Raw genomic sequence first — 27,486 nt, forward strand, 5'->3', positions numbered from 1 at the left:
TAATGATTTGATGAGATGCTTATTAGCTATGACAAATGGAAAAGGAAGGGTTTAAATTTTTAAAATAAAATTTAATAAAAATATATGTGTATGTAAAAATACTCATCATCTGTCTAGGTGATGGGATTTGAGTGGTTTTATCCTTTTTGGTATTTTCTAAATTTTCTATAATGAGCACAGATTATTTTTATGATCAGAAAAAATATAGAAAACATTGTTTAAAGTCTTTTCTGGTTTTGCAGACAGTCACTCCCTCACTGCAGTCCTGCTCTGATGCAGGACACTGCTGGGGGAAGTGCCCCTGCATTTGCCAGGAGCAAGCCTTACATGGTTAGCTTGTATTCTGGTCCTGGCTTTGCCACTAACTGGCTGTGGGACCATAGACAAGTCATTTTATTTATCTGGGCTTTGGGGGTCCTCATTTATAGAATGAGATTACTGGATTAGATGATTTAAGAATTAAATTCTGATTCTGTGATTCTAACAAACTCACTGGGTCAAGGTATTCATTGTGAATAAGGCTTCATGATTTATCCTTTTTTAGTGTAAGTATAGTAAATGGGATTCTTAGCTATAGCTAAAGAAGTGACTCTCTAATGGTAAAATTTCACATCAGACTGTGAATCACCTACACCCAAATACTGACCTGATAGTTCTCTACAGATTACACATTCTGACATCAGCTGGCCCTTTTGAGAGAGTCAGAATCCCTTCCACATCAGCCTCTGGCCCTGAAAGGGAGACGGGAGGTGTCTCTCTGGAAGAACAAGACAAGTTCCTTTGTCCTGAGTTTCCTTCCCTTCCCTGCTTCCTTCCCCCAGTCTCAAGCTGTTCCCCACTGTCTGTCTGCTTCCTCTGTCTCCATCCTCTTCACTGTGGTTGAGTCTGGTTGATGTTAGTGTATTTCCCTGGTAGACTGGTGGCTCAGCCACCACAGCCAGGGGAAGAGGGAGTGTGACTCATGCCCTGTGTCCAGTGAGTCAGACTCGGGGTGGGCTGGACCAGGGGCTTCCCTAGGACAGGAAGCAGGTTCTAAGTATGCAGAGGCCTTAGCTCCCTCCTAATAGGGATGCTGCCAGGATAGAGGACCAATCTTTCTCCCTTTCGCATTTCTGTGAACTCATTCAGGAACCCCTCTTGCCAAAGAAAATGCCATCTCTTCTAAGCCTCAGAAGGTTGTGTCTGGGTAAGGCCAAACTGCCTCTGTGCCAACTGGCTGCCCCCCAGCATCCGAGAGGAAGAAGGAGAATAACAGACCATAGTTAGAACCAAAGAGGATAAGAATTTCCCATTCCAGTCTCTCATGTCCTGGGTTTGAGCCTAGCAAGTTTTCACAGCTCCGATTATCCTTTCCTCCTCTTCCCAGCTCTTGACATGAGAAACAAATGCATTCACGCTGCCCTGGGGTTAAAAATCCAAGTTTGTGTGACCTTGGGCAAGTTATTTAACTGCTTCAAGTTTCAGTTTCCTTAGCTGGAAAGAATGGGATAATAAACTCACCTCATGGCATGTTGTGCATTAAATAGAACCCAGCACCCAATACAGGCCTGGCTTTAGAAGGTGCTGAGTCGATGTTCAGTCTGCAATGGAGTGGAAGCCCCATTGCTTTTGGACTCCTCTGAGATCCGAAGGTCGGTTTGTGCAGAAGGCTGAAATGGGCCATTTCCAGGGCACAGGAGCCCGTTGTGGTTTGGGAGTGGGCTCCAGGCTGGTTCTGAAAAGCAGCCAGGGGCACCATCTCCCAATCTAGAGTTTTCTCTTCCTTTTTAGGCATCTGGGGCCTTTCGCCTTCCTGGTGAACAGTCCTAACAGGGCCCTTCACACTGCGGGGCAAACAATGAATAAACTGACCTTCTCCTAAGGACTACCAGACAGGATCAGTTTTACTGATGCTTCCTTTTGTTTCGGGCGCCAATATGGCTTGTTGTCCATCCATCCAGTCCTCACTTAAATTTGTGACATTTTGTTCATCATGGATTTTTTTTTTTTGCATTAATTTTTACTAAAATTTTTAAAAATATTTAACATATTTTAAAACATTGCATTAAAATATTATTTATCTTGTTACTGAGTTCCTTGGCACTCCCTTAACTTTTGCCCCTAATGATGGAAACTTCAGCTCTAACCTTGTGAGGGGAGAGGTGTATTTTGGGGACAGACTGTGCCTGCTTACTTAAACCTGTGACCTTGCTAATGGGAACTTCTCTCTGCCCCCACCAGAGGTCAGGATAAAGTTCCCAGCCTGGTTCCAACTCATCCACTCTCCCACCCCCATTTCCATGGAGCTCAGGAATGACCCCAAATCTTTGAAATCCTTTCGGTTCAGCTTAATTCCGTTAAGCATTAGTCAACGGCAATATACTAAGTGCCAGGCAAGTACCTGGTTAAGGCTGGGAGTGGAGGAAGATGGGCAAAGACGGGAAGAGTCAGAGGCGCAGAGCGCGCTGGGGGAACCTGGATGGAGAGAGCCTGGGCGGGGGAGGCTCCGGGAGGCGACACGGGGGCGGGACTCCCCTGAGGACTAACCACGGACCCTAGGGCACCTTCTGCGGGGAGACCACGTTAGAAATCCCATCCAGGACTGACTTCCTGCCCGGGAGGCCCCGCGGCCTCGGGCTCTGGGCGCGGGCCAGCGGGGCGGCGCCGGCGCCGGATCAGAGGCGCTTCCTGGGCGCAGCGCGCGCCGAGCTGCGCGCGGAGGAGCGGGAGGCGCGGGACGGCGCACCGAGGAGGGCGCGTCGGCGGCGACATGGAGGACGGCGTGCTCAAGGAGGGCTTCCTCGTCAAGAGGGTGAGCGCAACGGAGCCTCTCTGGACACGGCCCGGGGCGGGCCCGCGGCGGGCGCCGGCTCACCTGAGCCGCGATCGGGCGGCCTGGGGCCACGCTGGGAGGAGGCGCGTGTAGTGGGGAGAGCCGGGTGGACGGTGGTTGGGGGTGAGCTTTAGATAGAAAAGAGGGGCCAGGGCACAGGCGAGGAGGAGAATCCCGCTTGGCTAGGGCGTGTGGGGTGCAGGGGGCGGCTACTCGTAGTGGACAGCTTAATTAAAACAACTTACTAAAATACGAAGCGTATAGGATTTAAATATGATGTATTAAAACAACGAAAGTGTGTTCGGTAGTCCCCAGCTCCCGTCCAGTTAATGCATCGTCTCCTATATTCTTCACAATAACCCGTGAGCGAGGAGGAAGCTTATGTTTCTTGAGCCCCTACAGTGCACCAGTCCTGGACGTTGTCTCCTTTAATCCTCCCAACAGTCCGACAGGTTGGTGGTCCCACATTACCCGCCCCCCACCCCTTTCTTCAAGGGGAAAACGAAGCTCAAAGAGGTTAAGTAGCTCAGGATCTGGGCTAGTGGGTGATGAAGCAGGATCAAACCCACTCAGGCTGACTCCAAACCGTTTTCTGCCCCACTGCAGGGTGGGTATTGTTATTCCTGTATTACAGATGAGGAAACAGGGGTAGAAAGATGAGATCGCTTGCCCAGAGCCCCAGGGCTAATAACAGCCGGGACTGGCACCTCCATCCTCGTTTCTTCCACATCACCCCATGTGGCCTTTCCCACAGCAAGCAAGAGTCCACACAAAAACTCAACATATAGGATCAAGGTAGAACATGAATGAAAAAGCAGCTGCAAGAGGAAATTAGATTTTTAAAAGTTCTTTTAACATTGATGTTCACACTAAACATTTATGCTAACCCTAACAGCAGAGCATAAAATCTGGGGATGAGCCTTTTGGCTCTTCTGAGTTTACAGCTTTGGGAGGGGGATGGATGAAGAGGGGTGAAGGGACTCGGCCTCCCCTGGCCACCAGATCAACCCTGAAGTCTCAAATCACTTTCTGTTCAATAGGAAATGCAGCCATGTTATTTTACACATTATTTGACATAGGAGGGCGGGTGTGTTGTTTGCTCAAAACTGTAAGCAGGAGGAGGTGTAGGAGGCTGTGCCGGATCAAGGGTCAGAGTGGATACAAGCAGGTACAAAATTCCACGCCTGTTTCATGCCACTGGGATTAAAGTGATAGGTTGGTCGCTCACAGTTTGTGGAGGCAGCTGCACCTTAGAGAGACCACCTATGGGGAACTTTTCCTGCAGCTTATAAGGTGAGAGGGAGAGGGGTTTGGGCAGGAGGTTTTGGTGGGCATTGTTGATTGCTGGGATAGCCGAGCCCTGGTAGGGGCCTGTTGAGGACAAGCCCGTGCAGAGGGGCCCTTTGGGGCGTCCCCTTGTTCCTGGGGGTTACCTTATATGATTCCCCACCAACACCACCACCACGCAGAGTCAGGGGAGGGCTGGAGGGAAGGGAGGATGTGAGTTCTCTTCCGGATGGGCCACCCATTCCAGGGTGGTAGCTAAGGGAGTACAGGGTACAGGGAAGTGAGGACAGTCAACCAGGTCTGGCCCCAAAAGCCCACCGAGGGCCTTGGCTGAAATACCTAAAGCACATTCCAGCCAAACCCAAAGACAAGAGTTTGGAGCTGGAGCCTGACCCTGAGGCAAGCGGAAGCCACACCCTTTCCTACAAGGCAGGGATGGGGCCCCTGCCCCCCCTGCCCCTGCTAACAGTCCCTGCCTACTGATCAGTCGGGCTTTCCCTCTCCCCCATTTCCCCTCTCCTCCTGGATGGCAACAGCAGCCCCCGTGGCCACTGGAGAAGGTGCAGGGCTGCGACGGTGGGATTCCACAGATTCAGGGGGGGTTTACGGTCCAGAAGTGGGGCAGGGCCCAAGCTGGAAACCCAGAGTACAGAACAGTCATCACCAGTGAGGGCAAAGCAGGAGACGGGCAGGGGCATGATGGATTTGGCTCTTAATCCAGCCCAGACAAGAAAGAAGCAAAGCTCCCGACAGAAATGCAGAGTGCTCACTTGGCCTGGCTTTAGAAGGAGGGTGAGGGGGAAGGAAGGCGGATCTGCGTGGGTAGGACTGCTTGTGCTTTAAGAAGCATCTGAAGCACTGAATCAGGCATTGCTGCCTGGCTCGTACCTCAGAAACAACACTCAGAAAATGACATGGCAGTGTCAACACACTTTGGCCTAGAAATTTCATTTGTAGGACTATCCCCAGGAAATGCCATACAAGCTTTAGGAACAAAGTGTTATTTCTGTAGTGAAAAAACTGGAAACTACCTATATGTCCCCCCAAATAAACAAATGATTACAAGTGAATTACCGTTATGCAGATGTTAAAAATGTTTATAATATTATAATCCAAAGAGTAAAAATATAAATGGTATGAGTAAGGAAAAAATTTGCTTGGAAGAAAAAAGCAAGAAGGCTAGAAGAAGTTTCGAAAGCTAAAGGTCTCACATCAAGGTGTTCGCAGGGCCATACTCCCTCTGAAACCTGCAGGGGAGAATCCTTCCTTGTCGCTTTTGTTTCTTGTATTCGCAGGCTGTAAAGGAAACACGCAGATTTTTCCTTCCTGTGTAGGAAAAACCTAGTTCTTCCCCACTGTGTGTTTCTCTATCCTGTGGGGTTTCTTTACTTTTACACAGAACACTTCACTTCTGACTCTTCTGGTCACCAAATGTGTGGAGGTTTTTCCCTACACCAAGCAATTCTCTGCAACACCCGGTGTGTGTCCTACAATTTAACCCAGTGCTGACGCTATCTACTCAGAGACAGCGTTAGATCCCACAGCATAAGAGCTCAGTCCTACAAGACTGCTTGCCCAGCCCTCCCCCGTGCCCCAACACACACACACACTTCAGACACCAGTCAAAAGCCCAGGTTGTCACCTGTGCTCTGCCCAACTGGCTATAGATCAGAGGTTCCAGGGAAACACTTAACTTAACGTTTACCAGCTTATTAAAGAATGTGATAAAGGAAAGAAATGAGCATCCAGATGGCAGAGATGTGTAGGGCAAGGTATGTGGGAAGGGGCCCAGAGCTTCTGTGCCCTCTCCGAGTGTACCACTCTCCCAGCACCCCTGTGTGTCCCCCAACCTGGAAACTCTCCAAATCCCGTATTTCTGGGATCTTATGGAGGCGTCATCACGTAAGCATGATAGATTGTTAACTCCATTTTCAGCCCTTCTCTTTTCTCAAGAGAATGGGAGCGGGGCGCTGAAAATTCCAAGCTTCTAATCATGGTGTGGTCTTTCCAGTGACCAGCCCTCACCCAGGAGCCCACCCAGAGTTGCCTCATTAGCATAAAAGATACTCCTGTCACCCAGGAAATTACAGGGGGTTCAGGAGCCCTGTACCAAGAACCGGGGGCAGAGAGCAATATATTGCATTTTCTGTTATCTCACACAGGCACTCCTTGCTGTTCCTTGACTTGTAGATGCATCATTCTATCTCTGCCTCCATCATCACATGACTGTCTTCTCCCTGTGTGTCTTTCAGTGTCCAAATTTTCCTCTTCATATAAGGACACCAATCATATTAGTGTTCTTAGGGCCACCCTAATGTAGTATGACTTCATCTTAACCTGATTACATCTGCAAAGACCCTATTTCCAAATAAGATCACATTCACATTTCCCTGGGGTTAAGACTTCAATGTATCTTTTTGGGGGACATAATTCAACCCACAAAAAATACCATCTCTGCTTCTTTGGGGTTATAGGGTCTTGGGCAAGACCTTTCTGGGCCTCAGTTTCCTCATCATTAAAGTTAGGGAGTATAGTATAGGCTTTTTCAAAGGGTCCTCCAGCTGTAACATTCTGTGCTGCTTTTTTTTTAATTAATTAATTTATTTTATTTTTATTTTTGGCTGCGTTGGGTCTTTGTTGCCGTGCGCCGGCTTTCTCTAGTGGCAGAGAGCAGCTAGTGGGGGCTACTCTTCATTGCGGTGCGCGGGCTTCTTATTGCGGTGGCTTCTCTTTGTTGCGGAGCACGGGCTCTAGGCGCGCGGGCTTCAGTAGTTGTGGCACGCGGGCTCAGTAGTTGTGGCTCATGGGCTCTAGAGCACAGGCTCAGTAGCTGTGGCGCACGGGCATAGTTGCTGCGCGGCATGTGGGATCTTCCCAGACCAGGGCTCGAACCCGTGTCTCCTGCATTGGCAGGCGGATTCTTAACCACTGCACCACCAGGGAATTCCCGTTCTGTGCTTCTTAAGCCCAGTCCTAGGGTTACATCCCAGCTTATGGACTCTCCTCCTTCCCCCTAAGGGGGCTCTAAGCCATTCATGGTCCAACTGGCCTCTGGTCCCAGTCAGCCACTTACAGACAAGGAGCCTGGAGAGGGAGGAAGATTCCCAGGTGAAGGGAAGCCTGGGTTCTTTTTCAGCTTATACCACTGTATTTTTGGCCTCTGACACCATTTGCCTGCTGATTTTGGATGAGTCCCTTACGCCCTCTGATTATGGCGAAGCTTATCTGAGAAGCAGGGATAATGGGGCTTTCCTTCCCATTTTGTGGATTATTACAGTAACCTCCAGCTGAGCTGGCCGCTCCGGTCTGGCCGACCTTACTCAGCTGTTCTGCCCCGGTGTGGTCGGTTGATCTTTTTAACATGAGAACCTACGCTTGTCATCCTTCTGCTTAAATGTCTTCAGGGACTCCCCTCCGGCCACAGTGAAGTCACCAGCTGCTCCGAGTTTTCTACCTACATAGTAGATTCTATCTCATCAGCCTTTCTTGGATTGCTCTCCTTTGCTGTCAGTCTGGATTCTTAGCTGCTCATAACACGGTCCACTCTAGCAAGTTTCAACAGAAGGGATTTCAGAGAGAATAATAAATATCAAATAACTCAGGAATATTTGGGAGGGCCGGGTACCATACAGCCAGAGATGATGCAGCCAGACAAAAATATCCAACAGCACCACCAGACGTTTCTTGTGGAAACGTCACTGCCGACACTGTTTGCCACTTGTCCCTGGTAACTCTGGGGACTGGGTGTCAGAAGAACCTGTCCTTCCACCACTATCCTGCCACCTTGGTGGCTGCCAAACATGCATCAGTGCCCCATGCACAGGACTGGCAGCAACCCGGCCACCTCCCTGTTCCTTCCTGCCATCGATTCTGCGAAGTGTAGCATTTTGTCCAGGAAACGTAGCCCTATCTCTACTGGTTTGTTCTGCTCAACTTCTGTCGGTTACACTTCTCTCCCTAACATCTCCAGGCCCCTTTCTCCTTTCCGGTTGTTTTAGTTTATTAGGGCTGCTATAACTACCACAGACAGGACCACCTAAACAACAGAGATTTATTGTCTCACAGTTCTGGAGGTCGGAGTCTAAGGTCAAGTTGTTGGCAGGTTTGGTTTCCTCTGAGACCTCTCTCCTCGGCTTGTACATGGCACCTCTTGCTGTGTGCTCACATGGCCTTTCCTCTGTGTGCATGCCTCCCTGACATCTGCGTGTCCAAATTTCCTCTCCTCATGAAGACCCCAGTCGGATTGGATTAAGGCCCATCTAATGGCCTTATTTAACCTAATCACCCCTTTAAAGGCCCTGTCTCCAAATACAGTCACATTCTAAGGTAGTAGGGGGTTAGGGCTTCAACATATGAATGGGGAGGGGGGGATAATTCAGCTCAGAACACCTATGTTTTAAGGTTTAAGACTATTTTGCCCCCTCCCCTTCTCCGCCTCACACCGGCCCCCATGCCGGAGCCACACCTGTGTGCCAGCAACTGCCTTTACTGCTAATGCTGCGCCAGGACCCCCCCTCTGCAGGGATTGTTGGGCGAGGGGACTTGAGTCTGGGCTATGTGGTCAGGTGTAGACCAGTGCTCACACAGTCAACTCCTTCGACAATTTTCGGTTCCCTAACACAGTCAGTACACGCACGCTGAGCGTGGAACAGAATTGCAGCACCACAGATGTGAGAACTGAAGGGGCCTTTGAAATTAGTAAATGCTGGGTCAGGAAACCAGTGAATCGGGGACAGTGATTCAGATAAAGTGCATCTCTCTTGGTTAGAATCCAGCCCTAATTGGGCTCTGCTCTGGGAAACATGCCAAGAAAGTCACTTTCATGAGCGTATACAAAATCATTTCATTCTGATTCTTCAGCAGACATTCTCCCATCCACTGTTCTGTTCTAGAAACGGACTCTCTGCCTTCACCTGACTATCCTGTCCACTGGCTCCATGACCCACCTGAGAGCCCCCCCAAACTCCCCTGCCTTTTAGGCCTGTCACAGCAGGCTAGGTAAAAACGTTAGGGTCCTTAACAATTTGTGGCTGCAACTTTACAAATTGCCCACACCCTTCAAGTAGCAATATTCTTTTTTTGGAATATATCCTAAGGAAAAAAAATTAAGAGATGCAGATCAAAATTTATGTGCAAGGATATTCATTGCAGAGTTGTTTATAATAGCGAAGAAAAGAAACAACCTCAGTTACAAACAACAGGAGATGGACAAGGAAATGACGCATCCACCTAGTGGTCATTAAAAGACATGTTTTAAAGAAATTTAATGGTGTGAGAAGATGCTTGGCAAAGTCAGCAAAAGAAAAACTGGAAAATAAAACTCATATATGTAATATCCTGATTTTTAAAAAAACTAGAAAGTAAAAACTAAAAGGGAAAAAGACTGGAAGGAAATACAAAATGTTAACAATGGCCGTCTCCTAGTAGCAGGATCTTTTCTTCTGTTGACTTTGCAGTTTCTCTCAAGGCTTATAACCAGAAAAAAAGAACAGATGGGAACTAGAAAGTCAATGCCAAAGGTCTTTGTTACATACTCAAAAGAGACGACAAAGATATCCAAAGCTCATGCTTTCTTCATGAAAATGAAAATAAAACATATGATTCTGAACTGGATCCTTTGGCTATTAAGGACATTATTGGGGTAATTGGTGAAACTTGAATGGAGTTTGTGGAACAGATGAAAATAATATATTCATGTAAATTGCCTAATGTTGATGATTGTATTGTGGTTATGTTGGAAATACCCCTTTTATCTTTTGGTAGAAGTTACACAATAAAATACTGAGAAGTGATTGGAGCTTAATCACGTTAAAAATTAGCTCTTAAAACACTTTTGTAAAAAAGTTTATAATTTTCTTCAGCTTTTCTCTGAACTGAAACTATTTCGAAGTAAAAAAATAAAATTAAGCTAAAGAAGAGAGATAATGCCGTCCCCTTATTGGAGAGTTGATCCCATGGCACAGTCTGGTCACCTGTGCCATGGGCCACCTCTCCCTGGACACCACGTTGTCCCCTCGGCCACCTCACCTCAGGGTTCTCCTGTCTGTCCTCAGGGTCACATTGTCCACAACTGGAAGGTGCGATGGTTCATCCTTCGGCAGAACACGCTGCTGTACTACAAGCTCGAGGGGGGTCGGAAAGTGATCCCTCCCAAGGGCCGCATCCTTCTGGATGGCTGCACCATTACCTGCCCCTGCCTGGAGTATGAAAACCGACCAGTAAGTGAAGGCCCCCGCTTCCCAGCTCCTCCCTCCCACTCCCCGGACCCTCCCGTCTCTGGCCTCTTTGGTGAAGGTGGTGTGGGCCATGGGAAGAGCTGAGTTACTGAAAAACCTAGACTCAAATCCTGGCTGCATCACGTACCAGGCATGTGACCTTGGGCAAGTAACTGCATCTCTTCGAGCCTTAGTCCCTCATCTATAAAATGGGATAAAATAATGACACCTGACTCTCTCTCACGGCTGTGATGAGGAGCATGAAGGTAATGGTGGGTCAAAACACCTTGTAGGCTAGGAGACACTACATAAATGTGAATAATTACTGCTACTTGGGGTTCAATAGGATGACTTTCATCCCCCGAGGGGTACGTGTTCCAAAAGTCTGCGGCAGCTTCAACTCTACCATCAAGAAAGAATCTGAATTAATCATTTACTGAGGGCCCATTAAGTGCCAAGAAATTTGCTGGGCTTGGAGGTGTCAGGGAAGAAAATGGTAAGATTGCTTCTTTCAGTTAATGATCTTATTATGAAAGCAAGTGATTAACAGAAAAACATTCAGAGTTCCAAATGTTGGTACAAACACTATTAGCCGCAGAGAACACTGTATTGCTGAAGGGGAGGAAAACGCCATCATAGGCTGTCTGCTCAGGTACAGCTGTGAGAGGGATAGAGGTTTGGGCAAAGATCTGAAAGAGGAAAGAGGCAGAGGTTCCAGGCAGGTAGAAGGTCTTGGGTAAAAGTGAAGGGACAGTTAGGGATAAATTTGGAGATGAGGATGGCCACTGTGGCCAAAGGGTATGTTCACTGAAGGAGTGGTGGGAGATTGGCTGGGGCCAGGTACAGGTAATAGGGAGCCATTGAAGGTCTTGACTGAGAGAAGTGGCGGGTGAAAACTCTCTTAGGAAGACCAAAATGAGGACCTAAGCTCAGTTCCTAATAAGATAACTAGTTCCATAAGGAAGGGATCTTACCATTTTCTTCTTTCTTATCATGTTTTTCTTCTTTGGCTCTTCTAGACAAATTGATGAATCTTCTAAGTATAAGAAAATATTAATGACAGTGAGTTCTGGGTAATGGGTTTACTGGTGTTTGTTTTGTACTCTTTTATAGTTTAAAAATTTTCTCAAATAGAAAACAAAAGGAGCTGTTAAAATAATCAGGCATGAAATGAGGCAGAAAGAAGGGATGAACATGAGGAAACATTATGAAGGAAACATTGACAGGACATCGTTGACTGGATGTTGAGGGCAAGGGAGAGGGAGGCATTGAATATCATTCCAGCCCAAGAGGCTGCAAAAGTGAAATGTCATTCTGTAATTTCCACTGCAAACCTGGAAATGCCACTGATTAAAAGAGATGGCGTAGCTCTCCGTGGGGGTGGGATGGGACTGCTGGGGAGTGCTGAGCCTGGTGAAAGACTTGGGTCTGCATCTTCTTCCTTGTAGGATCATCAGACCAGACACAATGTCTGGGCACATAGCAGATGCTTAGTAAATGTTTGTTGAATAAATGCTTAATAAAAAAGAAAGATTTACAGATAAGTGAGACAGTTTTAAGAAGAAAACCTAGTTTTCTAGGTGCATTTAAGACTCTGGGTCTCAATAAATTAAACCTTGGAACTTGTAGGTTAACTTTTTCTTGGGGGGTGGTAATTTTTTAAAATTGGAGTACAGTTGCCTTACAGTGTTGTGTTAGTTTCTGCTGTATGACGAAGTGAATCAGTTATATGTGTACATATATCCCCTCCCTCTTGGACCTCTCTCCCACCCACCCCCCATCCCACCCATCTAGGTCGTCACAGAACACCGAGCTGAGCTTGCTGTGCTTTATAGCATGTTCCCAATAGCTATCTATTTTACACATGGTGGTGTATATATGTCAATCCTAATCTCCCAGTTCATCTCACTCTCCCCTTCCCACCCCTTGTCCACATGTCTGATCTCTACGTCTGTGTCTCTATTCTAGATTCCACATATATGCGTTAATATACGATATTTGTTTTTCTCTTTCTGACTTATTTCACTCTGTATGACAGACTCTAGGTCTATCCACATCTCTACAAATGACCCAATTTTGTTCCTTTTTATGGCTGAGTAATATTCCATTGTATGTACGTACCACATCTTCTTTATCCATTCATCTGTTGATGGACATTTAGGTTGCTTGCATGTCCTGGCTATTGTAAATAGTGCTGCAATAAACATTGGGGTACATGTGTCTTTTTGAATTATGGTTTTCTCAGGGTATAAGCCCAGCAGTGGGATTGCTGAGTCACATGGTAGTTCTATTTTTAGTTTTTTAAGGAACGTCCATACTGTTCTCCATAGTGGCTGTATGAATTTACATTCCCACCAACAGTGCAAGAGGGTTCCCTTTTCTCCACACCCTCTCCAACATTTACTGTTTGTAGATTTTTTTGGTGACGGCCATTCTGACTGGTGTGAGGTGATACCTCATTGTAGTTTTGATTTGCATTTCTCTAATAATTGGTGATGTTGAGCATTTTTCATGTGCCTCTTGGCCATCTGTATGTCTTCTTTGGAGAAATGTCTATTTAGGTCTTCTGCCCATTTTTGGATTGGGTTGTTTGTTTTTTTGATATTGAGCTGCATGAGCTGTTTGTATATTTTGGAGATTAATCCTTTGTCAGTTGCTTCATTTGCAAATATTTTCTCCCATTCTGAAGGTTGTCTTTTCATCTTGTTTATGGTTTCCTTTGCTGTGCAAAAGCTTTTAAGTTTAATTTGGTCCCATTTGTTTATTTTTGTTTTTATTTTCATTACTCTAGGAACTGGGTCAAAAAGGATCTTGCTGTGATTTATGTCACAGAGTGTTCTTCCTATGTTTTCCTCTAAGAGTTTTATAGTGCCCAGCCTTACATTTAGGTCTTTAATCCATTTTGAGTTTATTCTTGTGTATGGTGTTAGGTAGGGTCCTAATTTCACTCTTTTACATGTAGCTGTCCAGTTTTCCCAGCAAACAGACTGTCTTTTCTCCATTGTATATTCTTGCCTCCTTTGTCATAGATTAGTTGACCTTAGGTGTGCGGGTTTATCTCTTGGCTTTCTATCCTGTACCATTGATCTATATTTCTGTTTTTGCACCAGTACCATACTGTCTTGATTACTGTAGCTTTGTAGTATAGTCTGAAGTCGGGGAGCCTGATTCCTCCAGCTCCATTTTTCTTTCTCAAGATTGCTTTGGCTATTCGAGGTCTTTTGTGTTTCCATACAAACTGTAAAATTTTTTGTTCTAATTCTGTGAAAAATGTCATTGGTAATTTGATAGGGATTGCATTGAATCTGTAGATTGCTTTGGGTAGTATTGTCATTTTCACAATATTGATTCTTCCAATCCAAGAACACGGTATATCTCTGCATCTGTTTGTGTCATCTTTGATTTCTTTCATCAGTGTTTTATAGTTTTCTGAATACAGGTCTTTTGTGTTGTTAGGTAGGTTTATTCCTAGGTATTTTATTCTTTTTATTGCAATGGTAAATGGGATTGTTTCCTTAATTTCTCTTTCTGATCTTTCATTGTTAGTGTTTAGGAATGCAAGAGATTTCTGTGCCTTAATTTTGTATCCTGCAACTCTACCAAATTCATTGATTAGCTCTAGTGGTTTTCTGGTGGCATCTTTAGGATTTTCTATGTATAGTATCATGTCATCTGCAAACAGTGACGATTTTACTTCTTCTTTTCCAATTTGTATTCCTTTTATTTCTGTTTCTTCTCTGATTGCCATGGCTAGGACTTCCAAAACTATGTTGAATAAGAGTGGCGAGAGTGGACAGCCTTGTCTTGTTCCTGATCCTAGGGGAAACGCTTTCAGTTTTTCTCCATTGAGAATGATGTTTGCTGTGGGTTTGTCATATATGGCCTTTATTATGTTAAGGTAGGTTCCCTCTATGCCCACTTTCTAGAGAGTTTATCATAAATTGTTGTTGAATTTTGTCAAAAGCTTTTTCTGCATCTATTGAGATGATCCTATGGTTTTTATTCTTTAATTTGTTAATATGGTGTATTACATTGATTGATTTGCATATATTGAAGAATCCTTGCATCCCTGAGATAAATCCCTCTTGATCATGGTGTATGATCCTTTTAATGTGTTGTTGGTTTCTGTTTGCTAGAATTTTGTTGAGGATTTTTGCATCTATATTCATCAGTGATATTGGTCTATAATTTTCTTTTTTGTGTGTGATATCTTTATCTTGTTTCGGTATCAGGGTGATGGTGGCCTCGTAGAACGAGTTTGGGAGTGTTCCTCCCTCTGCAATTTTTTGGAAGAGTTTGAGAAGTATAGGTGTTAGCTCTTCTCTAAATGTTTGATAGAATTAGTCTGTGAAGCCATCTGGTCCTGGACTTTTATTTGCTGGGAGATTTTTTAATTACAGTTTCAATTTCATTACTTGTGATTGGTCTGTTTATATTTTCTAATTCTTCCCCGTTCAATCTTGTAAAGTTGTACCTTTCCAAGAATTTCTCCATGTCTTCCAGGTTGTCTATATTATTGGCATATAGTTGCTTGTAGTAGTCTTTTATGATCCTTTGTATTTCTGTGGTGTCAGTTGTAATTTCTCCTTTTTCATTTCTAATTTTATTGATTTGAAACCTCTCACTTTTTTTTCTTGATGAGTCTGGCTAAAGGTTTATCAATTTTGTTTATCTTCTCAAAGAACCAACTTTTTTGATCTTTGCTGTAGGTTTCTTCGTTTCTCTTTCATTTATTTCTGCTCTGATCTTTATGATTTCTTTCCTTCTACTAACTTTGGGTTTTTTTTGTTCTTCTCTCTCTAGTTGCTTTAGGTGTAAGGTTAGATTGTTTAGATTGTTAAATTGTTAAATTGTTAGATTGTTTATCTGAGATTTTTCTTATTTCCTGAGGTGAGATTGAATTGCTATAAACTTCCCTCTTAGAACTGCTTTTGCTGCATCCCATAGGTTTTGGGTTGTTGTGTTTTCATTGTCATTTGTTTCTATGTATTTTTTTATTTCCTCTTTGACTTCTTCAGTGATCTCTTGGTTATTTAGTAGTGTATTGTTTAGCCTCCATGTGTTTGTGTTTTTTGCAGTATTTTTCCTGTAATTGACTTCTAATCTCATAGCGTTGTGGTCAGAAAAGATGCTTGATACGACTTCAGTTTTCTTAAATTTTCCGAGGCTTGATTTGTGACCCAGGATGTGATCTGTCTTGGAGAATGTTCCATGTGTACTTGAGAAGAAAGTGTATTTTGCTGCTTTTGAGTGGAGTGTCCTATAAATATCAATTAAATCTATCTGGTCTATTGTGTCATTTAAAGCTTGTGTTTCCTTATTTATTTTCTGTCTGGATGATCTGTCCATTGGTGTAAGTGAAGTGTTAAAGTCCCCCACTATTATTGTGTTACTGTCGATTTCCCCTTTTATGGCTGTTAGCATTTGCCCTATGTATTGAGGTGCTCCTATGTTGGGTGCATAAATATTTACAATTGTGATATCTTCTTGGATTGATCCCTTGATCATTATATAGTGTCCTTCCTTATCTCTTGTAACAGTCTTTATTTTAAAGTCTATTTTATCTGATATTAGTATTGCTACTCCAGCTTTCTTTTGATTTCCATTTGCATGGTATATCTTTTTCCATCCCCTCACTTTCAGTCTGTATGTGTCTGAAGTGGGTCTCTTGTAGACAGCCTATGTATGGGTCTTGTTTTTGTATCCATTCAGCCAGTCTGTGTCTTTTGGTTGGAGCATTTAATCCATTTACATTCAAGGTAATTATTGATACGTATGTTCCTATTACCATTTTCTTAATTGCTTTGGGTTTGTTTTTGTGGGTCTCTTTCTTCTCTTGTGTTTCCCTCCTAGAGAAGTTCCTTTGCTATAAAGCTGGTTTGGTGGTGCTGAATTCTCTTTGCTTTTGCTTGTCTGTAAAGCTTTTGATTTTTCTGTTGAATCTGAATAAGATCCTTGCTGGGTAGAGTAATCTTGGTTGTAGGTTTTTCCCTTTCATCACTTTAAGTATATCCTGCCACTCCCTTCTGGCCTGCAGAGTTTCTGCTGAAAAACCAGATGATAACCTTATGGGGATTCCCTGGTATGTTATTTGTTGCTTTTCCCTTGCTGCTTTTAATATTTTTTCTTTGAATTTAATTTTTGTTAGTTTGAGTGATATGTGTCTTGGTGTGTTTCTCCTTGGGTTTATCCTGTATGGGACTCTCTGCACTTCCTGGACTTGGGTGGCTATTTCCTTTCCCATGTTAAGGAAGTTTTTGACTATAATCTCTTCAAATATTTTCTCAGACCCTTTCTCTTTCTCTTCCTCTGGTACCCCTATAATTTGTATGTTGGTGCGTTTAATGTTGTCCCAGAGGTCTCTGAGACTGTCCTCACTTCTTTTCATTCGTTTTTCTGTGTTCTGCTCCTCAGCAGTTATTTCCGCCATTTTATCTTCCAGTTCACTTATTCATTCTTCTGCTTCAGTTATTCTGCTATTGATTCCTTCTAGTGTATTTTTCGTTTCAGTTATTGTGTTGTTCATCACTGTTTGTTTGGTCTTTAGTTCTCCTAGGTCCTTGTTAAACATTTCTTGTATTTTCTCAATCTGTGGCTCTATTGGATTTCCGAGATTTCAGATCATCTTTACTATCATTACTCTGAATTCTTTTTCAGGTAGGTTGCCTATTTCCTCTTCATTTATTTGGTCTTGTAGGTTTTTACCTTGCTCCTTCATCTGTAACATATTTTTTTGTTGTCTCATTTTTTTTTTGATGGGTGGGGCTGTGTTCCTGTCTTACTGTTTGTTTGGCCTGAGGCGTCCAGTACTGGAGTTTGCAGGCAGTTGGATAGAGCTGGGTCTTGGTGCCAAGATGAGGACCTCCAGGAGATCTCACAACGATTAATATTCCCTGGAGTCTTAGGTTCTCTGTTAGTCCAGCGGTTTGGGCTTAGTGCTTCCACCACAGGAGCTCAGGCCCAACCCCTCACCTGGGAATCAAGATCCCTCAAGCCGTGCAGTGCAGGCAAAAAAAAAAAAAAAAAAAGCAAAACAGTAATAAAAAATAAAATAAAATTAGAAAAATTAAAAATGTATTAGGAAAAATAAAAATATAAATGAAACAACCACAAGGCAAAAACAGAACCACAACAACAGCCAAAAAAAAAAGAAACCTGGAAAAGGCCTTGGTGGGGGGTGGAGCTTAGGTGCAGCATGGCTGGAGGGGGTCCCGGAGGACTGAGGTTTAGGCCCAGGGCCCCAGCAGGCTCTCTGGGGCTTGAGCAGGCAGGGGAGACACTAGCCTCATTCCCCTCCGATCCCCCAATACCCCAAAGGTCTCTCCCCATCCCTGCTAATCCCTGCTCCATGGGTGGGCTCCTCCAATCTTGAGAACCCCTCCCTTCCCCCAGCCGCCCCTCAGGGGTGCCAGTCCCATCCCGCCTCCACTTTTCCTCCCCTCCCCCTTCCCCCCAACATCCTACCCGGTTGCTCGGGGATTCCTCCCGTCCCTTTAGGTTTCCAAGGTCCCTGACCAGTGCCTGGTAGGGGCCCTAGTTGTGAGGAGACGTGAACTCCACCTCTTCCTACTCCACCATCTTGACTCCTCCTCCCCTATAGGTTAACTTGTTGACCTGATACCATTTCATAGTCTTTAAGGAACAGTGGAGAGCAGAAGTGCTGGTAGAACAGGCTGGTGATAGGAAAACTTTGTTCTGTGTTTCAAAAAAGGAGACAAGTTGCTAGCTGGAGCTGTGAACTTCTTGCTAATTCTACGTAAAATTCTCAAACAGAGAAAGTTGTCAGCTGCCAGTTCATGACTACTTGAGGGGGAATAAGCCAAGAGGAGTCAGTAGGTTCACTAAGAACAAGTTATAAAGTGTATCATCTGTGTGTGTGTGTGTGTGTGTGTGGTTAATTTATTTTTAATTAGGGAAGCTATAAAAAAGTGTGTCTGGATTTCATGTGGAACTTTATAGTCTCTCCTGAGATCTTTTCATTAAAATGGCAAACTACAGACTGACAGGGTGCTGGTTGAACTCATCCTTCCACGATGTTGATGAGTGAATCCATGTTAACTTGGAGGAACGGCTTCATGGTACTCTTTGGGACCGTGAGCCCACCTTGTCTTATCCATTTTTGCTGTTTAGGTGAAGGAATTGATGAAGTTTGCAAGCAAAGCAAGGTGGGAGCTAATACATTGGAAACCAGAACCAGAATGAGACAGAATCCTTCTGTTTTCCAACAGAAGTTGTGAGCCCAGTCTACTCAGATGACATTTAGTAGGATCAAAATGCAAAATCTCACAATGTCTGAAAAAAACCCCTAAATGCCCATTTAAAAGATGGAGGAGATGTGGCCCACCTGAAAAAGACTCTCAGCTGACTGTACAGAGCATCAAGCCCTGAAGATGCCACTGCTAATGAAACCTCAAGCCCGTGCTGCCTTGTACCCCCAGACCTTCCCTGGAGCAGTTTGTTCCATTCCGAGGGTCATATTTTATGGGAATGTTGAACCAACTGCAGAACATTTAGCAGGGCATAAACTGGTTGAGAAAGTTTAAACAGTATCATATGAGGAACGTGTGAAAGACTTGGGATGATTAGACCCGATTAGAAAGAGGATGAAGAGGAGCAGAACTAACAGTTCCTTCAAGGTAGGCATTAATAGCCTCATATGACAGGTGAAGGAACTGAGAGTCAGTGGGTCCTTTAACGTGCCCAAACGTCCATAGCTAAGTATCCATATCAGTCTGACCTGGAAGCCTGTGCATTTCCCACTTCAGCACAGGGGCTGTCATAGGAGGTGAGCTCAGTCTATGTGGTTCTAGAAGGCAGAATCAGGAGCAGAGAGACCAAGTGCCCAGGAAGCAGACCCTATGCTAATGAGTCTGTCCAAAGGGGAAATGTGGTGAGCTCCCCGTCACTGGAGGTGTACAAGCAAATCTTTTAAAGACCACCAGCTGGGGTGTGGTTGAGTGGTCGGGCATTTGGCAGTCACTGGACCACGTGGCCTCCCAGATTCACCTCGGTTCTGTCATTTTAGCTGCCCAGCCAGCATTCTCTTGCCTGCTTGGTCTGACTGGCTGTCTTCCCACAGCTCCTCATTAAGCTGAAGACTCAAACATCCACGGAGTACTTCCTGGAGGCCTGTTCTCGAGAGGAGAGGGACGCCTGGGCCTTTGAGATAACAGGAGCTATTCACGCGGGGCAGCCGGGGAAGGTCCAACAGCTCCACATATTGAAGAACTCCTTCAAGCTGCCCCCTCACATCAGCCTGCAGTGAGTGCCTGGGCCCTGCCCTTGCCCTACCTGGCTTGGCTGCAGACTCTTCTGTCTGTGTGCAGCGGGGATGCAGGGTTGGGGTGGGGTTTGGCGGGGGGAGCGGCCTGTGGCTGTTACCCTGGCCTGACTGGTACCACCATTGTGCTTCAGGGCCTTTCGCTGTCACTGTCCTGTTTACATTGTTTTCTCTGCCTGGGAGTGGCCCTACCTACCTGCCCTGGGAACCTCTTGGGGCCTCTGCTGCTCCTGCCCCCCTCAGTGTCTTGACACCCTCTCTTCAGTTTCAGCCAGGGTGCTCAGGGCTATGTGACAGCTCCCCAGGAATCTCTGCTCACCCAAGTCATTAGTCTTGTTTGCAGCCTGGGGGCAAGAACGATGTGTTCTGGTAGCGGTTGCATTCTCGCTCTGTGGGATTCTTCATCCATTCATCCATTCAGTCATTTATTCATTCATTCAGGAAACAGTTATTGAGTGCCTACTGCATGCCATACATTGCTCTAGGTGCTCAGGAGATGCAAATGAGAATAAACAAAGTCTCATCTCAGGGGCTTTCCAGCCCAAGTACATAAACAGAGAATGAGAAAAGATCTTCCATTGGTGGCAGGAATCATCCCACAGAAGAGAAGGAAAACAGTAGTGGAGGTGATACTCTAAAGTAGGGACGGATGAAAGGAGTTCCCATCATGGAATCTCTTACATCAGCCCATCTGCAGGAAATACCCCCTAACCTTCCAGGCAGCAAAACTACCAAAAAGCTCCATACCAGGCTCTGGGATCTTGATTGTGCATCTAGGGTGCGGCTGAACCATGGTGAGTGCAAGGAGGACCAGTGGCAGATGGGTGTGGGTTCAAGTGATGGGTGACTTTGAGAAGTAGCTGGAGGAGTTTGAACTTTATGCAGTAGATCATAGAGAATCATTACTGAACATTCTTTTGTTTCTAAATTAAATGCCACAGCTCATTAGTTCTACTACAAAAGTAATACCTGTCTAGTCTAGAAATATTAGAACATTTAGATGAGCAAGAAGAAAAAGAAACGTCCCCAAATCCTACCTCTCAAATTCTGATGCATAATGGAATACCCCTTTTTTTGCGATGTGTATCATGCCATGTGCCATGTGCTTTATACCCTTAGCAATGACTCTTGGACCCTCCCTCATACCTGTCAGTGTGACAAGGGTCCCTCTCCTTTGCCTTCCTTCCGTGTAGTCGCATCGTGGACAAGATGCATGACAGCAGCAGCGGAATCCGGCCAAGCCCCAACATGGAGCAGGGAAGTACCTACAAAAAGACCTTCATAGGTGAGCCTCCCCTCTCGGGGGCTGGGCCAGGCACTGGAAACCTGGGGCTTGGTGATCCGGGACTCAGTGTGCTTGACCGGCTTGTGTTGAGGCCAGAGCTGCCTGCCAGCCAAGGGGCTGGCCTGAGATGGCCACATGTGAGTGCGGCCACAGCTCTGAGCAGCAGGTGGGGCCTTCGGTCTGCTCTAGGGCAGAGCCCCAAGGCTATGCCAGGCTGCCCAAGAGGTCAGGGTCAATGAGGTCACAGCCAAGCACCCTGAGGAAGCTGGTCTGGAGCCTGTCATCTGACGGGCGCTGCCCTTGCCCTGATGCAGGCTCCTCCCTGGTGGACTGGCTCATCTCCAACAACTTTGCAGCCAGCCGTCTAGAGGCTGTGACCCTGGCCTCCATGCTCATGGAGGAGAACTTCCTTAGGCCGGTAGGCACCCGAAGCACGGGAGCCATTCGCTCTGGGGATCTGGCTGAGCAGTTCCTGGATGACTCCATGGCCCTGTACACTTTTGTAAGTTAAGGAGTGGGTTCCTGTTGCCACAGGGGCAGAGAGAGGAAGAGGCAACAGGGTGGGGGGGGGCGGGGGTCCACAGTCACGGGTGAGAGGCCAAGGCTGGGGGAACAGCTTCACCCCAGGTGGAGTGGGTTTTCTGTATGGAGGCTTTTCCTTTCCCCCGCGGTAGCCTCCACAGCCTAGAACTAGGACCTTTCGGTGACAGAGTTCTTGCTCTCTCCTTCCCGCTAGGCTGAGAGCTCCAAGAGGAAGATAAGCTCCAAGGAAGAAATCAGTCTCAGCACCGTGGAGTTAAGTGGCACAGTGGTAAAGCAAGGCTATCTGGCCAAGCAGGTATGGCCGCCTTGGAGGGGGGAGCAGATGGGCAGTTCTCAAGCTCGGGGGAGGCAGGAATCCCCACAAAGGGCGGGAAGGGCTGAGACTGCCAGGGGCACTAATTATCAGCAGAACCTGCTAAAGTCAGGGTCCAGTGGTAGCGACCAGGAGCAAATCAAGGGGCATGCACGTGTCCACTCGCGCATACACGAGCCCCAGACAAGGGGGCGTTCTGGGAAAAGTGCACACAAGTAGTTATCGCAGCATTAGAAAACAATGCCTATGTCACTGCCCAGTTCACTTATTTGTCTGAAAGGGCATTGCCTACTGGTTGGCATTTTGCCTTTGCTGGCTTTCTGCTCCCTGAGGCTTCCTGGGGTCTCTGCCTGCTTTTGTGGGACTCTGCCTGCCCCCTTGAGAAGTATTTTCTCCACCTACTTCAGTAGGTTGAAGGTGAAATTCTACAGTGTAATCTCCGTGTTTAAAAACTGACCATGGCCACTGCTCCTACCATGTTGGGAGAGCGGCCACGTTAAGCGGGGACAGCCGGGTCACAGTCACACCTGCGGCATGTCCACCTGTGCCTGCAAACCAAGCTGCCGCGTCCCGGCACCTGAGGTGTAAGCCAATCTCCTACACACCTCTTGTGTCTGTGCGCTCCTGACACGCCACGTGAATGTGTGCGTCTGTACAACGCTGCTCAGCACCGTTCCCATCTTCTTGGAGCACTCGTTGTCATTGTCACCTGCTTCTTGCGTATCAGGATCCCCTTCTGCTCTTAGATTGCTTACCGTCCACGTAACTGCCTGTTTATTCCAAGGGCTCTGCTTCTGCTGGGCCTGAAGGGAGTCTGGTGAGGGGAGGTAGTGAGGTCCTGGGAGAGGAGGAGGCTGTGGGAGGGACTCGGGGTGCTCCAGACTAGAGGGCTAAGGAAGCTTTGTGATCTAGGGGTGAAGCCACAGTCACACGCACGGCAGTATCTTCCACGCTTAGATTTAAACATATAATTGATTGTTTCTTACTTTTTTTTTTTTTTTTTTTGCAGTAGAGTTGATTTACGAGATTGTGTTAGTTTTTGGTGTCCAGCAAAGTGATTCAGTTATAAATATATATATACATATTCTTTTTCCTATTCTTTTCCATTATGGTTTATTACAGGATATTGAATATAGTTCCCTGTGCTATACAGTAGGACCTTGTTGTTTATCTGTTTTATATATGATAGTTTGTATCTGCTAATCCCCAACTCCTAATTTATCCCTCCCCCACCCCCTTTCCCTTTTGGTAACCATAAGTTTGTTTACTACGCCTTACTCTTTTCTGATGCAGAATGCCAAAGTGGTTTTCACTGTATATAAGTGCACATATATATATCTGTAGGCATAGGTTTGTTTTCGGACTAAGTTGACGCTTAAAATTTGGTGCCCTTGGGTTCAAGTTTGCCTGTGAGTTCTTGGTCCAGTTGAAACCTGTGACCTCCCTGTCCTCCGTGTGCCCTGAGTGGTGTCCAGGCAGTGCTCCCCCCTTCTTTCAGTGCTGACCCTCTTTGGCTGTGTCAACTAGGCTAAAGGTGACAGTGCTGTTGGTGAAGTGTCACTGAGCCGTGAAGCCCATGACACGTCACTGCAATCCCCAGGTCTCCAGGCTCTTTTGAGAAAGTTGTTCGTTGGAGCAGGCTGGCTGGGAGGTTCGAGGTTCCGCACTGGAGGCACGGAGGTGGGAGGAAGTGACTGAGAGCTGTCACCGATGAGCCTTGCACCCTCTCTTTGCCTCAGGGGCACAAGAGGAAAAACTGGAAGGTGCGGCGCTTTGTTCTGAGGAAGGACCCAGCTTTTCTGCATTACTACGACCCTTCCAAAGTGAGTGCCTTGTCATGCTCCCAGACACGTCTCTCCAGAGCAGAGCAGGCAGCTGGCTTCACCTCCGCCCTTCCTCCCAGCATCCCTACCATAACTCCCACCCACTATGCCTTTCCTTCCACAGTGCAGGCTACCCCTCGCAGTCTGATCACTCCTTTCTTTCATCACATTGTTGCCTGCTTAGTGGATCCTGCTCAGTGGATCTACATTGTTTTGAGAGGAAAAGCGTCTTTCAGTTTCTCCAAAGCTGGCTGTGTGCCTAGGGAAGGCGAGGTGGGCTGATAAAGAGACTCCTAACTGGTGCTTTCTAGTCTCTTTTCACCCCTTTCCACCCAAAGAGTCCATGCATTCTGCCCCCTCAACCTCATGTCCCCACCAACGTTTTGAAAGGTTTCTTTTACCATTTAATATTTAAGCCATAATTCTTGAGTTTCAGATAATAAGTATTACTGCATGCTGGGTTTGATCGAATTCCAATCAGAAGAAAAGAAAAATGTCCTTTTAGTCAGCCTGTTCAGCCTTGTCTTGGTAGATGTATTCATTTGTTTTTTGAAATAAGAATGGACGTTCCTCCCTTGCTGAGCTTCAGTCAGGAACCCCACCCTAAGCTGAGAAACTGAAGGAGGTTGAAAGAGCCTCCCACCCCGGGACCCTGCTAGACCACAGGGAGGGCCGAGGGACAGGGAGGGGGGTGGCACTGCTGCAGCTGGCTGTGGAATGAAGAAGCCCAGACTTCCTCGCTGGTGTAGACAACTTGCCATGTGATGTCCAAGTTCAGCCTCAACTGCTGTTACAAATGACTCTCACAGACTACTTTAGCAGGCTGACTGCGGGTGGTTATAGATGAGAGGGTGACTCTTCTTTTTTGTGCCTTCACACAGTTCCTAATCAGGTCTCCTTTCCTTTGCAGGAAGAGAACCGGCCAGTGGGTGGGTTTTCTCTTCGTGGTTCACTCGTATCTGCTCTGGAGGATAATGGCGTTCCCATGGGTAAGGGGCAACTTTGGCCCTGGCCTGATCTCGGGGGCCTCCCTCCTGTGCTCTCAGTTAACTCTGCTGATGAAGGGCTAAGCTGTGAGGGCTGATGGGCTTTCTCAGCGAGACGATGAATAGTGTGAGCTTTGAAGCCAATTAGAGAAAGGGCAAGTGGGGTGTTCTTAGTGTGTTAACAACACAACTAAATGACCCTTGTCTTTAATATTCTTTCCCATCCTTTTCTGTGCTTACTGGCCCATAGGCTTCCACCTAAGAACAGTAGCTTACAGTAGTGCTTAAGGATTGACAACACACTATTAGCACACTAATTTCACAATAGACAGTTGAGGTAGGAGGATAGTATTCTTCTTAACTTATGGATGTAGAGATTGAGGTTCAAAGAAGTTAAACAATTCAAGTCAAATCCCACATCTGTGTCTGGTTTTAACATAAACATACTGGACTCTTTGATGTGAGTTAGACTGTAGACCTGTGGTTTGCATAGGGGGCAGGCCAAGAGGGCTTCCAAGAACGTCCAGATATAGCACTGGCAGGCCTTAAGGCACAGGTGAGGGAGAGGGGATGGACAGGAACACAAGAAAGCACACATCTGGTGGGATTTCCTAACCATACACATTTGTACTAAGAAATACTTCATGATATGTGTTTTTGTCTGTGTCTCAGTTGACTTTCAGCTACTGCCAGCTGAAAGCAGACATGGATGTTCACTCGCTGATTTTTTTTTTTCTTCCTGCCTAGGGGTTAAAGGGAATGTCCAGGGAAATCTCTTCAAAGTGATTACTAAGGATGACACACACTATTATATCCAGGCCAGCAGCAAGGCTGAGCGTTCAGAGTGGATTGAAGCTATCAAAAAGCTAACGTGACAAGGACCTGAGGGAACGGGATCAGGATTCCTCCCTCTTAATAGATGACACAGGATTTCCTGGAAAATGGGAATGTGTTAAGACTTTTAGCTTTTTCTATTTTGTACTGCTTTGGAGTGAGATTGGTGAAGTTCCTTAGATTACAGTCAGCAGTGGTGCTATTTCCGTCCCCACCTTCAAAGTTAACATGGAAATGCTAGAATAGACATTAGGCATCAGCATCTTGACTTCCGCCCATCATCACAACCAGCCATTCCTTGGGTACCAAAGTAGGTTTCCCTTGTCACACTAACTGGCCACGTTGTAATACTAAATAAAACACTATAGTCTCATGGTGGTGCTCTCTGAAATGCTGTCAGCAACTCATTCTTTGGAATGAATAAAAATTGATATTTGTTCCTGGCTATTAGAATTCCTATACCAAGTTTTAGTTTTCAAAGGTTTTTCATGCTTAAGGCTATACGAATTATTAGACAAGCTGATTATAAAAACATCTCAAGTGATCTGTCACTAAAACATGCCTCATCTTAAAGTGGGGATGGGGGCAAAATTTTGAAAATATCGTTTTGCTTTGAAAAATAAGCCTTCGTATTATACGTTGCAGAAAAGAAATCATGGACTCGGACAGATTAGTCACACATACAAAAAAAGTAAAATTACAGCTTTTCTGTGGAAAAAAATGTCATTTAGATAGACACAGAGCAGGAGCTTGCTGAAGGACAGGAACAGGAGCTCTCTAAAGGACACAGAAAGATGTCAATGGGAAAAGAATTAAATCAAGGCATGAAATTTTGGGTTTTAGAATGAAGATTAATGGAGACAAATAGGTACCAAGAAGCTTCACCAGTTAGGAGGTTAATCTGAAGTAGTGAAAAGTCTGTATCATACAGTATCTTTAAAAACATTTTTATTACTTTCAAGTTTAATACAGTAATCTGCCAAGTACAAGTGCTTCGGCTTCCTTTAATGAATAGATACGTAACTTACATTTAAGGGGAGTGGATACTTCCAAAGTGCTTAAGTAAAAATTCATTCTCTTCAATAGTTTGAACTGTCTCCTCTTAATCTTGTCTAGAATACCTGATCTGAGGTTTTACTTTATTCCTTACATTCTAAGAGACTGCCTTTTAAAGCACCATTTTCCATTTGGCATTTCACCAAGGTCTATGTCCTTGGAATTAGTTTCTTTATTGCTTCTTGTTATCAACAGGTGTTTACCTGAATTAAACTGCATTTGGTTTGATGGCTTCTTGACTCTAAATTGGCACAATTACACCCCACTCTGTATGGTATCAGTATCATGTGTTGAAAAGTAGTTGACTATCACCTTGAGGCAAATCAGGGGTCAACTCTTGCCAAGAGTACTAGCACTTGAATTTTTAAAAATCCTGAACCATTTACACTGTTCTTGATGTAAAAGTAGCTAGGTCAAGTACGGCAGCTGAGTAGTAACTGTACTGCTTAGCACATCTCTGTAGGTTTCCACTAAGTGAGCATTATCCACGTAAGTAATGGCTTGTCTTGTTTTACTAGAAAACATGAAAAATGGTTTGCGTTCATATTTTTCCCGGCCATTTAAAATTGTCAACTAATTATGACTAATGGATACTCAAACTATTTTCAGTTATGAGTCGATAACCACTTGACCTCAAAGGCAGCATGGGGAGTAGATGAAATTGTCAATTTTTAATGAAGAGTCTTTGTGGGGAGAGATCCATTTGGATAAACTGGTCAATTGTCTTTGTCAATCTGTTCAAGTTATTTGGAGCTGGGTGTGATCTTGTTCTCATATTTGAAAGTGATACTTTTAGGTCACCAGGGTAAGTTTAGTTAGTTCTCTCCTTCATGATCAGTGAGGTATTGATCTTTTTTCTCATAAGGGTCATAAATTTGCAAAACTGTTGTGAAACTGAGCAAAAGGCCTGCATGGGATAAAATCACTCACCACTGATGCCACCGGTATTTCTCGACAGTTATGGCTTTTGAAGTATTAAAAAAAAATTCAGTAAACAAAGTGAAAATTCAATTCCTCTGCTTACAGCAAACATTTAAGGAGCACCTGTTACA

General features: G+C 45.4%; 1 protein-coding gene across 1 annotated transcript; it reads left to right on the top strand.

The window, feature by feature from the left end:
* The first annotated feature begins 2,659 nt into the window (after nt 1–2,659).
* Nucleotides 2,660–25,818, top strand: PLEK2 (pleckstrin 2). Its single transcript, XM_068543860.1, has 9 exons — nt 2,660–2,791; nt 10,153–10,317; nt 19,394–19,575; nt 20,788–20,879; nt 21,194–21,381; nt 21,616–21,717; nt 23,475–23,558; nt 24,469–24,547; nt 25,292–25,818. Exons 1-9 carry the CDS (start codon nt 2,750–2,752, stop codon nt 25,417–25,419), a joined length of 1,062 nt encoding a protein of 353 aa, XP_068399961.1. The 5' UTR covers nt 2,660–2,749; the 3' UTR covers nt 25,420–25,818.
* Nucleotides 25,819–27,486: the final 1,668 nt, after the last annotated feature.

This window comes from Eschrichtius robustus, chromosome 1, assembly GCF_028021215.1.
Source record: "Eschrichtius robustus isolate mEscRob2 chromosome 1, mEscRob2.pri, whole genome shotgun sequence".
NCBI classification, from domain to species: domain Eukaryota; kingdom Metazoa; phylum Chordata; class Mammalia; order Artiodactyla; family Eschrichtiidae; genus Eschrichtius; species Eschrichtius robustus.

Excerpts from the sequence above, each read along its gene's own strand:
- PLEK2 (XM_068543860.1), top strand. The coding sequence starts at position 2,750 with ATGGAGGACGGCGTGCTCAAGGAGGGCTTCCTCGTCAAGAGG. Across the intron at positions 21,382-21,615 it reads CCATGGCCCTGTACACTTTT|GCTGAGAGCTCCAAGAGGAA; the intron begins GTAAGTTAAGGA and ends CCTTCCCGCTAG. Across the intron at positions 24,548-25,291 it reads GGATAATGGCGTTCCCATGG|GGGTTAAAGGGAATGTCCAG; the intron begins GTAAGGGGCAAC and ends CTTCCTGCCTAG.